Source organism: Hipposideros armiger, unplaced genomic scaffold, assembly GCF_001890085.2.
Source record: "Hipposideros armiger isolate ML-2016 unplaced genomic scaffold, ASM189008v1 scaffold_26, whole genome shotgun sequence".
Taxonomy (NCBI): domain Eukaryota; kingdom Metazoa; phylum Chordata; class Mammalia; order Chiroptera; family Hipposideridae; genus Hipposideros; species Hipposideros armiger.
This window is the reverse complement of record NW_017731376.1, coordinates 2,183,896-2,198,261: the sequence shown is the minus strand read 5'-3', so window position 1 is coordinate 2,198,261 and position 14,366 is coordinate 2,183,896. Positions and strand designations below refer to the sequence as shown.

General features: G+C 37.5%; 1 protein-coding gene across 21 annotated transcripts in view; it reads left to right on the top strand.

The window, feature by feature from the left end:
• COL25A1 (collagen type XXV alpha 1 chain) overlaps positions 1 to 14,366 on the top strand; it is a 469,048-nt gene that overhangs the window by 408,110 nt on the left and 46,572 nt on the right. For 19 of the 21 annotated variants that reach the window (XR_002123213.1, XR_002123212.1, XM_019636067.1 and 16 more), the window contains 5 exons: positions 5,282 to 5,344; positions 9,283 to 9,351; positions 10,152 to 10,196; positions 11,702 to 11,746; positions 12,697 to 12,774. Coding sequence is in view for 19 of the 21 variants with exons in the window: in XM_019636067.1 (XP_019491612.1) it covers positions 5,282 to 5,344; positions 9,283 to 9,351; positions 10,152 to 10,196; positions 11,702 to 11,746; positions 12,697 to 12,774 (300 nt within the window). In the remaining 2 variants the exon portion in view is untranslated. The remainder of the gene's footprint in view (positions 1 to 5,281; positions 5,345 to 9,282; positions 9,352 to 10,151; positions 10,197 to 11,701; positions 11,747 to 12,696; positions 12,775 to 14,366) is intronic. The other 2 variants (XM_019636062.1, XM_019636055.1) reach the window with 1 other exon arrangement.

Here is a 14,366-nt window from a genome sequence, read left to right as displayed (position 1 = left end):
AGTCTATCTGAAGTGTACCTGGCGTATAAGACGACCCCCCACTTGGAGGCATATTTTTCAGGGCCAAAAAATCGTCTTATATGCCGGCAAATACGGTATTTTATTTTCTGTTTACCTGTGTAAATCTGTGTTTTCCTGACTGCGATGGCCAGCATCTGCCCTTTTCAAAGCATTTCTGCCTTATGTTTTCCATGTTATTCCTAAAATAGCTCACTGAAATTATAATTTGGATTTTCTAGTTCAGGTAATTACCTTGTAAAGAAAAAGGGGAAAAAAAGCCTCTAGCTTTAGTGGTTTCTTCATTAAAAGTAATGTAAGAGCTTAATTTCATTTTAGTGCCAGTTTCCTCTATTGTATCTCACTCCCACCTGTCTACTCAGACAAATACAGGTGAATAATTTTCAGTGTAGCAATCTCCTATTTCTCCTTGACTAAATGAGATTAGATATGTGAAAACAGCTCTGAGAATCATTTTATAGTCCAATATAGTTATTCTCCTGTTTATTGCCCTGAAAACTTACATAACCTAATTTTTGTATTGTTTGTTTTATTTCAAAGAGTATTCCCCCAAATTGTTTTGTGTTTGAATCATATTTTGGCTGGTTTTCCCTACCTTTCCCTGATCCAGTGTCCTTCCTCTATTCTGGTTCATTGGAATTGTGAATACAGTAGAATAACTGCTTGCTTTTTTTTTAAATCACATTAATGTATTATCACATAGAACTATATGTTGTCATAGCCTTTCTACTAGACATTTTAGGAGATTGCAGAAACTTGAAACTTTACATCAGCCCTTGTCAAAAAGGCAAGATTTTTTTAAAGGAATTTATTTAGGAAAATTCAATAGGTATGACTATTTTCTCCTTTTCCTTCCTCATTTATAGTAAACCTGTCACTTCGCTACCTTACACACTTTTGGTTTTGCGATCCTAAATGCTCTAGCAGTTGGATGATATATCATAAAATGATGATATATTCACCTGAGTAAATATAGGATTACTTCTTAAAAGAAGTTGAAGGGGTACTGAATATAGCCCCACCCAGGCTGTAAAGAAACAAGAAGTTACCTTGTATGTTACAAATTAATTGGAGAGATGAAATACATCTATTATTATTATTACTACTAATAATAATGATAGCTAACATTTTTGAGCCAATAGATAGGGACAATAAGAACAACAAACATTTATTGTTCGCTTACTTTATTCAAGAGACCGCACTAAGTGCTTTACTTGCATTATCTTATAATAATAAGTCTTAACTAAGCTACTCCTAACAATGCCAGGATCTCCCGTTATTTTGCACCTCTAGATTCCAGCTTGCAAAGCCAGGCTTTATAACTCAATTCTGTACCAACCATTCTCAAACATTTTGATCTCAAAACCCTTTCACACACTTAAAAATTAGGACTGAAAGAGATGTTTATGTAGGTTATATCTATTGACATCTCTGTGTTAGAAATTAAAACTCAAAAATTTTAGAAAACCCATCCTCTGTTAATTAAATAACATGTTTTATGAAATATAACAATCTTCAAAAAAAAGTAAGAAAAGTGACATTGTAATTTTGTTTTTTATTTTTTACAAATCTGGTTAATGTCTGGCTTCATAGAAAGTCAATGGATTCTAATACCTGCATTCCATGTGTTGCAATTTGTTGTTTTTGGTTGAAGTAGATGAAGAAAAATCAGCCTGGTACAGATATGTCATTGGACAACGGAAGATTATTTTACTAAAGTCTTTCTATAAATTGTGGATATTCTTCTTTGATCCTAGCCCAAACTCTACAAGTGGTAGTTTCTTAAAGGTTAAGTGAGGTGGAATCTGAAACCATATCAATGAACTTTCCCTCCTCTGTGCATTAATAAGGATAAATGAAACGGCACTTTGAGAACCTCTGGTATAACCTTAGGAAGGTGAGAAACTGTCCAACAGGCTCCATCAGGACTATAAGTAGACACATTTATGCCTTAGTTACTTCCACAATTGTCTTTCAAGCCTGAGACAAAAAAGAGACAAATGATTATTTCCTCCCCATCCCACCAAGGTAGAGAGAGGATGAAGCTAATGTCTCTAAAGTGATTGAGAGTTCTGGAATTAAACATAAAACTGTGATTCTAAAGTTAAGTATGCTATTTTCCCCCTTGAATAAATGGAAATAAATAAATGTATGGATATGATAGATGCTTTCTTAGAGTGGCAGGATAAGGTGTAATTAATCATACTCAAAGTCTTTAGAATTAGCCAATATTAATAGAGTTAAATTTGTTGTGACTGTCAAATTGCTAACTTTATAGCTTGAAATACAATTTTTTTCCTTCAACATTCCATTTAAAAGATCTTTCTGTGCATTTACTGAGGAGAATTTATGTTCTATTTTTTAAAAGAAAAAAAGAACACTTTTGTCTGACCACTGAGATCACAGAGCCTTATTTGTTTTTGAACTGTGTAACTGCATGCTTCATCTTTTTATGAACTAAGCACTAACATGAATAAGAAATACATTTTTGCAACATTTGCTCTTTTTTCTTCTCTTTTATTAGTATGCTTAAATGGTGCTTCTATTTGCTTTACTAAACATGAAATCATTTTATTTCTACTTGAAGATATGCAAAAGTCTTGTCTACGTGTAAACTTTCAATCTATTAACTTGCATTATATCTCCATGACAGTAAGTTATTACTAATGATAGACATTGACTTTTAATACCATTTTTTTCTTGAGGGTGGAGAAGGAATATATATATATATATATATATATATATATATACACACACACATATATATATATATATATATATACAATTTTATTGGGAGAAATATCTTGTAAATAAATGTATTCCTTATGATTTTATTGTTGCTGTTTAAAATAACAAGTTAAACTCCTGCACAAGAAGTAGAACAGTCATCATTGATTTCTGTGAATATAATTGGTTTTCAGTTTAGATTAAGAGATCCACCCAAAATCATTTGTTCAGATTTTCCTTTCCAATATAGGCAAGGGTATGGGGACAGGTAGAATAGAGTTATAGAAATTTCACAAACAATAAACCTAAAGCATTAGTTCCTATTGGCCTCTTTTCCCTTAAACCACTACCATGAGCATCAGAGCTAGAGGTAAATACATTTGTGTTATATATCAATATGATACATTTGTGGTGGTGATATCAATTTTTTTCCCAAGTTTTTATATAACCAAGTTTTTATATAGCATATTGTAAAAACTCACTTGTTTCAAAAATATTTGATGACATTTTAACACTTCTTATAAAACATCCTCTTTGTATCTTCCTTCTTACTCAACTCCAAGTATCAAACAACAAATTTTAAAATATCACTGCCTTAGAAAAAATCAACTGGATCAACAATATTAGCAACTGCTCCAGAAATAATCCAACAGGGGCTGAAAAAAAAGAAATGAGAAAACAGGAAATATGGGAACAGAGCCATTACATTTTTTGCTTCATTATAGATTTCAGGAAGTTAAGCTCTTACATTTGGTTCACATTTTTAAAAAGAAAATAAAACTATGGATAGTATAGTCAAGAAAATGTGAAGACTGGTCTCAGGTGTTTCCTGACACCAAATACATGGTGTCTTTTCCAACACTGATTATCCAACTCTGATTGTCTGATACCAACTGTGTGACCTACAATTCAATCCCACTGTGACACTAACTACTCAGCATCAGACTCCACAGACTTAAGGGCTCAGTCCCGCAAGACTGCACTCACTTCAGCCGAAAATCACAGGTACTGGGTCCCTTGGTTATCTGACCTAGCTACAAATTCAACTATACTCACAACCACCCACTCCTACCCCCACTCAAGTTTGATAATTTGTTAGAACTCATAGAACTCAGGAAAATACCACACTTACTAGTACAGTTTATTATAAAAGATAAAAGTGAACAGCCAAATAAAGAGGTACACAGGGTGAGATCAGAAGGGCCTCGAGCACAGGGCCATCTGTCCCCACGGAGTTGGGGTCCACCGTCCTGCCAGCACGTGGATGTGTTCACCAGCTCAGAAGCTCTCCAGTCCCCATTGCTCAGGGGTTTTATGGAGGTCTTATTGTAGACATGATGCATGGAATTATTGTCCACTGGTGATTGAACTTGAGACAGTGAACTTGAGACAGAGGAGGGGAAGGGCTGGAAGTTTTCACCTTCTTATCACAGCGCTTATCTAGGGGCCCACCAAGAGTCACTTCATTAGCATAAACACAGGTATGTTTGAAAGGGGCTTGTTAAAAATAACAAAAGATTCTCCTGTTACTCTTATCACTCAGGAAATTCCAAGGTCTTTAGGAGCTCTGTGCAAGGAACCAGGAACAAGACCAAATGTATTTTTTATTATACCACAACTAGGTTTCCTCCAGATAGTGGCGAAGAGGTTATGCAGGCAAAGAGTGACCTTTTTCCTTTCCTGCTGAACATTCTGAATCTTTTCCCTAGCCACATCCATTATTCGGGTATCTATTGCTATATACCATGTTACCCCCAAACTGGAGTGGCTTAAAACAAGAATTATCTCACAATTTCGGAGGAGCAGGAATTTGTGCATAGCTCAGCTGGGTGCCTCTGGATCAGTGCTCCCATGAGAATGCAGTCAAGCTGTCAGGCAGGGCTGTGGTCTCACCTGAAGACTACTCTGGTGGCACACCTGCTCCGAAGCTCACACATGTGGTGGTTGGAAGACCTCGGGCCTCACCGTGTGGACCTCTCTATAGGGCTGCTCACAGGGCAGCCTGCTTTCCCCAAAGCAAATGATCCAAGTGAAAGAGCAGAAGAACGCGCCCCCAAGGTGGAAGCCATAGTCTTTCTATAACTTAGTCTCAGAAGTGGTGTCCCATTACTGCTGCGATATTCTGTTCATTAGAGATGAATCAGTAAATCCAGTCTACACTCAAGCCGAGGGCATTACACCAGGGCGTGACTACCAGGAGGTGGGATCATTTACGCCTATCTTAGAGGCCACCTACCACAGCTGCCCAAGCATAACTGGATTTGGTATTTGGGTAAGAAGCGCTGGACAACAGATGAGAAAGGAAATTATAAAGACATGTATGTGGTTGCTTTGCCACTTTAACTTGCTAAAGTTTCTCCAAAGCTTTGCTCAAACTATTTTCATTGATCAAAACCTATTCTGATTAATTTTATAGTCAGTAGCTGGATCGCAGCAAGAAAGCTGTATACAATCAAAGCAGTAAAATCCCAGTAGAAGGAAACCAGTTTACTTATTATCAAATGAATAACGATCTCATATGCCCATCTTTTTAAAGGGAGAACCAGGTTTCATTGGTCCTCAAGGAGAGCCAGGCTTACCAGGGTTACCAGGCACAAAGGTGAGTGGCATCTTTTTCCCTTTCTTTCTGAATTTTTTTGTCATATAGTTTTAGTCCATTATGTTCAAAGAAATGTGGGGTAACGTTATTATTTAGGTGACCATATGTTTTTGCCTAGTAGAAAACTAAAGCAGCCTACCACCCAATACTAACATTTCTAATGGGGATACCATATGAAGTAGAGAAATAAGAAGTTAATTTTAGAAAGCCTTAGTTAGTCAAGACACACAAAGGTGGAATATATTAGTTGTTCCAGTTGTCCTCCAAATTGCTCCTAAATTGATGCGATGCTTTTAGCTTCCTGGTCATATGAAAAAGAGGGGGAATTCTGAGCAGGCAAGCTAGAACCTATTAACCCCTGCTCTTTATCACTGATTTTAGGACATACTTGTAAATCAAACATTATTATTATTATTATTCCTACATCACTTCCTAGATTTCAGGGAGTCCTGATATCATATAGATTCCTAAGCGCCTCATCCTAAAAGGATCCATCCTGAATAACGTCTGTGAAAGATTCTGTAATGAAAACCATCTCATGATCTTCCACTTGGCAACCCTAGAGAGGGCTCTAAAAGCACAATCTATATAGCACCATATAAAAAAATTATGTTGCTGTGGATACAGTCAGGCTTACAGTTCTCTTTTTATCTACCCATTAAGACATAAAATGGTACGACTCTGAGGATGGAACTTTACTCATGACAGACTCATGAATCAAAGAAAGGGCAAAATTAGATCAAACTACATGCTTTTATTTTTAAACCATAGCAGTCTTTGCCTTCGTATGTATTGCATTCACCAAAAATCAGCCAGGATGACTCCAGGAGCTAGAGAAATGTGTTTATGGTCTGTTCTGAGAGAGAGGTCCTCATTCCCACTGGCCAAAAGAAAATAACTCTAATCCTAGTAAATGGAAACTGTGTGGCCTAAGGGAAGCTGAATCTCAATCAAATTTATGCAAAATTGCTGGTTGTTCGAGCAATTTCTTTTTCCCATAATGAGCTGTCAGGCTTATTAACAAAATATGAGGAATGCCTGATTTAGCCTGAACAGATTCACACAAGAAACACACTTTCTGGAGTAAAAAGAGAGAGAGTGAGCAAGAGAATAATGAGCATTCTGTGTTCATATAAGAACTGTTGTACTTATTCAGACTCGCAGCCTCAGAGAAAGAAGGCACCCTCGTGGATATAGACAAACAATGGGAACCGGGTCAGTGCTCCCAACATCCAGGCATGAACTACATCTCTAAATGTTTGCGGCATTTGGTTTGCTAAACAAGGGAAAACAGAAGCAACACAGGCAGTACAGAGTAAAGTTTATCCCTAAATATCTTTTCTTTAGTTCAGTGATTTTAAACTATTCCGCAGTTCCCAAATAACCCAGATGGAGAGCCATAAAATCAACATTAATTACTGTTCATGAAGAACCCAGCCTAATTTTACAGGCCAGATACTTTTATAACAGATACTACTCCGAATTCCCAGTAAAAGTAAAGAATGTACTGTACCTGCTTTGCATTTTCACAGGAAGGAATGTGGATAGGAAATTCATTTTATTAACAATATTGTGAAGTTTATTTTCACCTAAATTGCCTATTTCACATGAATTTGGTATCACAACGAAAAAGTCATGATTATTTAGAAATCTCGTCCAGCCAAACACTAGTTGTTTTTTTTTTCCAGTTGTGTAGGCAGCCTGGATTTGTACCATTCAATTGAGATTTTAAAAATAAACTAACCCTGCATTTTATACCCCCAACACAGTAGAGAAAACACAATGAAAGAAGATGTATAATGGCCTCTAAACATCTGTTTCTTCACTGCTGTAGCCTCAACATTTACCTCAGTCCTGGGAGAGACCAACATTAGTCTAAAGAAATGGGGCTTATTCCCAATAATTTAGAGTACTTTGAATCATACTGTTTATTCATTAACTCAGTTTTTTTGTTTTGTTTTGTTTGCCAGACATTCTGCTAGTATTTGAGAATGGAGAGTAAAGGCAGCGAAAACAGTCTCTACTCTCCTGAAGCTTACGTTCCACTATGAGTGAGGGAGGGTGGGAGGAGAGAAAGAAGTAAACAAATAATATAATTCTAGAGAGTGATAACCAAATCATTGGGGGCACTGAAATTAAGAAGTGTTTCTAGGTAAAGATATATAGACTCCACTCCTATGGTATACTACAGGTAAATGATTTTCTAAGGTTTCTGTTTTTCCCTAAAGTAAGTTTATAGTTACTATCTTAGAACTCTTGTGTAAAATATTAAGAGAAACATCAAATCTGGTACTTTTAAAACGTCCATATATCACCAAAACTTCAGTTTCTAATTCCTGGGAAAAAATCTCTCTGGAGAGTCTTTTCTATCTCCTGCATCCAGTCAAGTCTTTTGCCTTTCTCCCACCTGTCCATTTTCCCACTTTCTTCCATTCATGCTGAGAAACCCATTGAGTCTTCTTTCATCTGTGCCCACCTCTATCCCACCTCCCCTGTAAAAGTACAAAGGCCTCCCAGAGTGGGAATGATACAGATAAAGACCTTGGAATCTAAGTCCTACATCACCCATCTCAGATCCAGTCCTACTTCTCCTTTCTAAGATGAATCAGTTCCTTCAGTGAGGAGGGTGCCACTCTCATCCATAAACATGCCACCACCAGTCTAAATTCAAAACCTGTTTGATTATTGAAATTTCACCCATCATGCAGGAAGCTGGACATACTACCCTGTTCAGGGAGAATAGATCGGCACCATCTATCTGCCTGGAGGGTGATTTGGCAAACTTCTAAAATGTCCTTACTTTATGACAGAGAAATTCCCCAACTATGAATTCATCCTAAGAAAAGGACCAACGATGCTCAAAAGATTAACATACAAAAATATGTATACAAAAATGAAAGATTGAGCACAATCCGTTCTAAATTACAGCTCTCCTTTTTAAAAGCTTTGTGACTTTGGAAAAGTTATCTTACCTTTCTGAGCCTCACTTTCCTCATCTGTAGACTATAAATACGAATACGTTTTTCATATGTTCTGAGGACTGAATAAGATAATGCATGTAAAGCGTTTTGTATAGTTCTGCACTCATTAATAGCAGTCATAAGCAGCAAAAATTATAAAATACACCCTCTCATCCTTCAGGACATGGCTTACGTCTCACCTTCAGGGAGCCAGTCTGGATCACTGAAAACCCAATGGGGTTTTCTCTTGTCTCACATATGGCCTTACATTACCCCTGAATTCTTAACTATTTTGCTCATGTGGATTTTGTCTAGCTAGATCACCAGCTCCTTGGGGGCAGTGACCATGTTCACACTTCACAGAGCTGTCAATAGAGTAAAAAGCTGTAACACCCATGTGTCTTGCACCATGCTGAGCACTTGACATTTGTAAGTTATGAGATCAGTACTACAGTTTTCTACATTTTTCAAAGGAAACTGAGGTTTTCAGAACTTAACTAAGTTGCCCCAAAACAGAGAACTGGTAAATAACAGCCAGGGTTAAGACCCTGGATGTGAGATTACAAAGCCTGACCATTACAAAGTGACAAGTTAAGGCCAGTACAAAGCCTTAACCTTAACTTTGCCTTGCTTCTTCCTGGTAGGACTTAGAAAGTGGCTAAGAATGAAAACTACGTCTATTCCTGTTTTGAGGTATCATGACATACCTTATCAAGTCCCTTTAAAGGTCTTTCTATTTACCAACATAAGTATCTTTCCAACCCACTTCCTTACCTAGCAAATGGGAATAATACAGTCTATTGAACAATTATTTTATTAAATGACATCATTCATGTTGAGATTAATACAGTGCTGGGTACATGATAAAGAAATGGCAACTCTCTGCTTTCTTTGGTTTTATTCAATGTATTAATCTACCAGTTGGAGTGAGGAGTAGGGAGCGGGATTGACATTTACCTGCTTTGCAATTTGTGACAGGGTGAGCGTGGGGAGGCAGGGCCTCCTGGAAGGGGCGAGCGAGGGGAGCCTGGAACCCCTGGACAAAAGGTCAGTGATTCTTACATTGGAAAATGACATTCTGTGGTTTGGAAATGTGTGCCACTTGCTTTAGAAAATGAAACAAAAATTTAAAAGTTCCTCAACAGATATTAATATAGCCAAAATCACAAAAAATTTATTGAAATACATACCAATTGGTTCTTTTCAAAAGGGATTTTACAGTTCCCTTTCCAGTTTTCTCTGTTCTTTTCAATGAACAGGTTTAATGATAACACATCTGAATGTAAAGGGGGAGGTACTATTATTAACACACTGATGTCACTCAATGTGTATTAAAACACTGAGAAAGTATTGCTATGTGTTGTGTTAGTTTCGATGGTAACTTGATGGTAACTCTTTGAAAACAGTAGAGCTAAGGATTTATTTGACTGTTTAATCTTTACTCCTCTACACTTCCTGCAAACTAATGTGGTAACACTTTATTTTAACAACCCATCCTAGAGACACAGGAAATTATTTACTCTTTGATGAAAAGGAAATTTATGCAAACACTGTTAAGACTCATGAGAATTAGTCACAGAGCTCTTTCTATCCACTGGTGGGGGGTCAGTCTTCAGTTATAGTGGAAGGAAGGTTGATGAGGAGACCAGAGAATGAACCAATGATATGGTGATGATACTTACATTAAGCATTTTAATAGCCAACATTACATAGAACCAGATACGGTGGCAGTTAAAATAAAGTGTTTCCATTCTTCTTCATTGTTCTGAGTCGCTGTTAATTTCTTTTTTCTGTTCTTATCTCCTCTGTCTTTTTCTCTTGTTCATCTTCATATTCTCCTGTAATAGGGGAAACAAGGTGAATCAGGAGCTAGAGGCCCAAAAGGGTCAAAGGTCAGTAACCGGGTAATCATTTTAATGTAACATGAGGCCTTTAAGAGCTGTGCTCTTTGCTTCTTGCACTGAGAATCATGTTTTAAAGTCCTTCACACACTGGAATTGCAATAATTTCATCCTTATGATGATATCTCAAACAATTGGTTTGTTTCATTCTTGTTTGTTTCGGTGTGTTCTGTGCTTCAGACTTTAAGAGAAGTTGTATTTCCTATTTCATAAAAATAGTTTATTTGGAAAAAATTAAGTGATTACTTGATTTATATATGGTAACATCTTATTTTTTATTTCCTGGCTCTCTTCGTGATATATGTTCAAATTATACTTTGCTTTTAAGTTAGTTGACTCCTTTCATTGCATTAAAATTTCACCACCAATTGAAATTCTTTCCTTTTCCGTGCTCTTTATAGTATTTACAATTATCTACATACTGCTAGCAGAATCAGGTTATTTAAGATGCTATTATCTAATAACATGAAAAAATGAGTGCAAACTGAGGAAAACCACAGAAATCATTAATTCTCCATTCATAGAAAGTTTAATTATTATCGTCAATGTTATTAGCATAATGTGGAAGATAAAAGCTATAATCTTTTTTCCTGCTTATCTTCATCTGTCCTTACCCAGGTTATAGGAATATCTAGAAAGACATCAAAAGCTTTGAGTTCCGTTTAGAAAAAGGTCTCTATAAATTTGAAGCTGTTTTAAAGAACCTTCAAATCTACACAGGTTCAAGTCTTTTCTCCAATGTTCCTGTTTAGATTTCTGAGAATTTTGAGTGTTCTGAGTGATGTGTGTGCAGTCTGAGGCTTGGACTATTCCTGGTGTCTCTCCAGGTGGGGTAATAACACCGTAAATGGAACTTCAGAGATTTCCCATATGGCACTGAAAATAAGAGAGAGCTGAGTTTGCCCTGCCCCTGGCCTTCAGCCATGCCCACTCATCCCTGCTAGCTGCTGTCCACTTCAGCACCGTCTGAGTGTTAAAATGCCTGTACCTACAGAAAAGCATTTCCTTCGATTCCCATCATCAGAAGGAGATTTAGCTGGTGACCTTTTCCTCCTGTTTCTCCCTAGAAGTGGCTTTCCATTCCTCTTCTGTCTCGGTTATTTACACTTTTCTTCTCAGAGGACAGACAGCTGAAGTGGTTAGCTTTTTGTCCCTTTGTCCCATCTTTTCATATAAAGGCAAAAACATGGCTCAATCTGAGAGGTAAAAGCATACTTTGGGTGTCATGGAAACCACTTGCTTTTGAAGTTCCCTAGTGAGAGAGTTAACATATATATTGTTCTTCGAAGGTGCTCTCCAGTCTGAAGGGGAGTTTTAATTCACTTCAAGGTGCATGTTAAAGAAGCATTTGCCTTGTCGGTGGTTATTGTTTGTCCAGTTATTTCCACTTCTAAAGTTTGTATTATGGGTGCTGCTGTATGGTATTAAATCTGAGATATGTCGAGACTGCTGGCCCAACTACTAATTAGGATTTTGTTTCTTTTCACTGGGGAAAGGGTGACCGTGGAGACAAAGGGGACTCTGGAACCCTGGGACCAAGGGTGAGTGTGTCTCTCATCTAAGCTTTTGACCCCTATATGCCTAGATTTGAAGTACATGTCTGTGAGGCTTTTCATAAGGCACCTGACTGATATTAACAAATAATAGCACTGGAGGTAGACTACTGTAGTGCTGCTAACCCTCCACCCCCACCCCCCATTTCCTATTATTTTTAATTTTAGTAACCAGGAGCAATGTGCATACAGATTTAAACACAAAAATAAGCTCACAAGAAGGTCTAAAGAGCTCTCAATCTACTTTCCCCTCTGCTACATGATCAATAGGAAGCCCATAGCCATCCAGCTGGTAGAATTTTCCATTTTCAGTTAACCAAATTATAACGAAAGCAATAACTCATACTTTCAGAGCCTTTTTGAAACACAGGCAGGGAATTAGGACATGACTAATGGAAATTCATTGGCAGAGCTAGTGAATAGGGTAGATGTCTTAAAAATATATGTATTCTCCTTTGTGTTCCCCTTTTTTTGTTTCATCTTAATGGAATTATATTCCTGTTGGGAAAACCAGGCATTTCCGAAGAACAGTGTTCTATCTTCTTAAAGAATGAGGAAGCAATGTATGAGTTATAGAAAATGTTAGGGGTTGCTTTAATGAATATGGATAAAGCCAATAAGTGTTTGCAAGTCAAATCAGATTAGCCTACATTTTATAATTTTCAGAAAACAGTTTCAGAGATTGAATCATCTCTCTTTTTTTTCAGATTTCATATCTTTAACGTACCACAGACAGGAAGTTAGAAATGGTTTGTCTCCTTTGAAATCAAAGGACAAAATTCAAGCGTGATTATATTGTATTGTAAAGTACAGTTGTGCCTTAGTCGGGCATTGATGGTCAAAGAGAGCTGCAAACTGCTACTTCTGTTTTTGCCATAGTCCCTTTAATATTCTAGCCTAACCCCTATGATTTTCTCTTGGTTGGTCTTTTTTTATAGGGTCCACCTGGTCAGAAGGGGGATCAAGGAGCCACCGAGATCATAGACTATAATGGCAACCTCCATGAAGCCTTGCAGGCAAGTGACTGTTCCCTGACCTGACACAGGCAGTGACACCAATGAGCACCATGTAATGTGTGTAAATATCAGCTTCTGCATCCCTCGCATCCCGAGGGCTCCACTGTTCAAAGCACACTCTCCCAATGCTAAACCCATCGCCTTCTTCCTGCCCTAGTTTATCCTCTGTATTTCCTAGCATTTTTCAATCTTGCAGTCTTTCCTTTCCCTTCTACCTTCAAATCTGCTTAAGTCTTACCTGGTTTAAACCTTGTGTCAGTTTCACCAATGTTTGTCTCCTTATTTGAAATGCAGGACTAGCAAAGCAATGTAGAGCCTCGTGGCTCCAGAGTTGAAGTTACCAGGGTTCAAATCTCAGCTCTCTTGCTTACTAAATGCATGACCCAGGGCAAGTTATTTGACTTTTCCGTGCCTCAGTTTTCTCGTTGGTAAAATGAGGACAGTCGTAGTAACTACTCAGGTTTATTATACGCAATGGACGAATACCTGGCACATAACTAGTCCTCTATAGGCATTTTTTTTTATTGCTGTTACTATTCAATTCTTTATTTTCTATTCAGTAAAAACCACAGACTGTGTGGCTTGTTCCACCACCTGTTCTTCCTATTCATCCATTTCATGCTTAGACTCTTGCATTCTAGCCTGTATCATCATTCTGTTGTCATTTCTCTTATAAAGGTTAATAATGACCTCCAGGCCAAGCCCTTTCTACTTATCACCCTTGACTTTTCTGTGACATTTATACTAACCCACCTTCCTTTTCAAACTTTTTTCTTTCCAGTTTCTCTGATCCTCTACTCTTATTTCTTTTAGGTTTTCTTCTTTGATGGATCTACTCTATTTTAGTATTTCCAGTTTCTCTGTCCATTACCTAAGTTTTGATATCCTCAATCTCTCGTCTTTTCTTGGTACAGTCACTCCATGTTCTTCCATGTTATGGCTGCTTTCAAATCTTTCATCGCCAGTTCTGATCTGCATGTACCCCCAGCTGTCCTGGAATATTTCTACTATGGATGCACCAGTGCCTTATCAAGTTCCACCAGCACACACAATTAAACTGGGTACCTTTGCCACCAGCAAATGATTCCCTTTCTGAACTTACCAGTTTCTGTTCATGATACCATAAGTCTTTGAATTTCTTGAGATAGAAACTTCAGAATCATTTTAAAGCTATTCTTCATCCTTTATCCATTATATCTCATCAGATGCTACTGTCTCCTTTTTCAAAGTATCTCTTGAAGTTGCCCCTATTCTATCTATTTCCAACTAGGTCCGCATCCTGTTTACTTCTGTCTAACGCTGCAACAAGCCCTCGCCCAATTCCTCTGCCCTAGTGCCTCCTCGCCCTTCTAATCCATCCTGTATATCACTCCAAGGCTAATTTTTCTTCATTGTCACTATTTGGATGGCTCCAATCTGTTCAGAAACCTAAATGGACCCTGTCACCTACTCTATCAAGCTCAAACTTCTCCATCTGACTTTTAAGGCTCTATAATTTTGCCTTTCCTATACAGAATTTTCTATTTCTCCACAACACACTTTTTCCTCGGAAGTGTTCATATTTATCATATCCATAAAAATCCCCCTCTTTT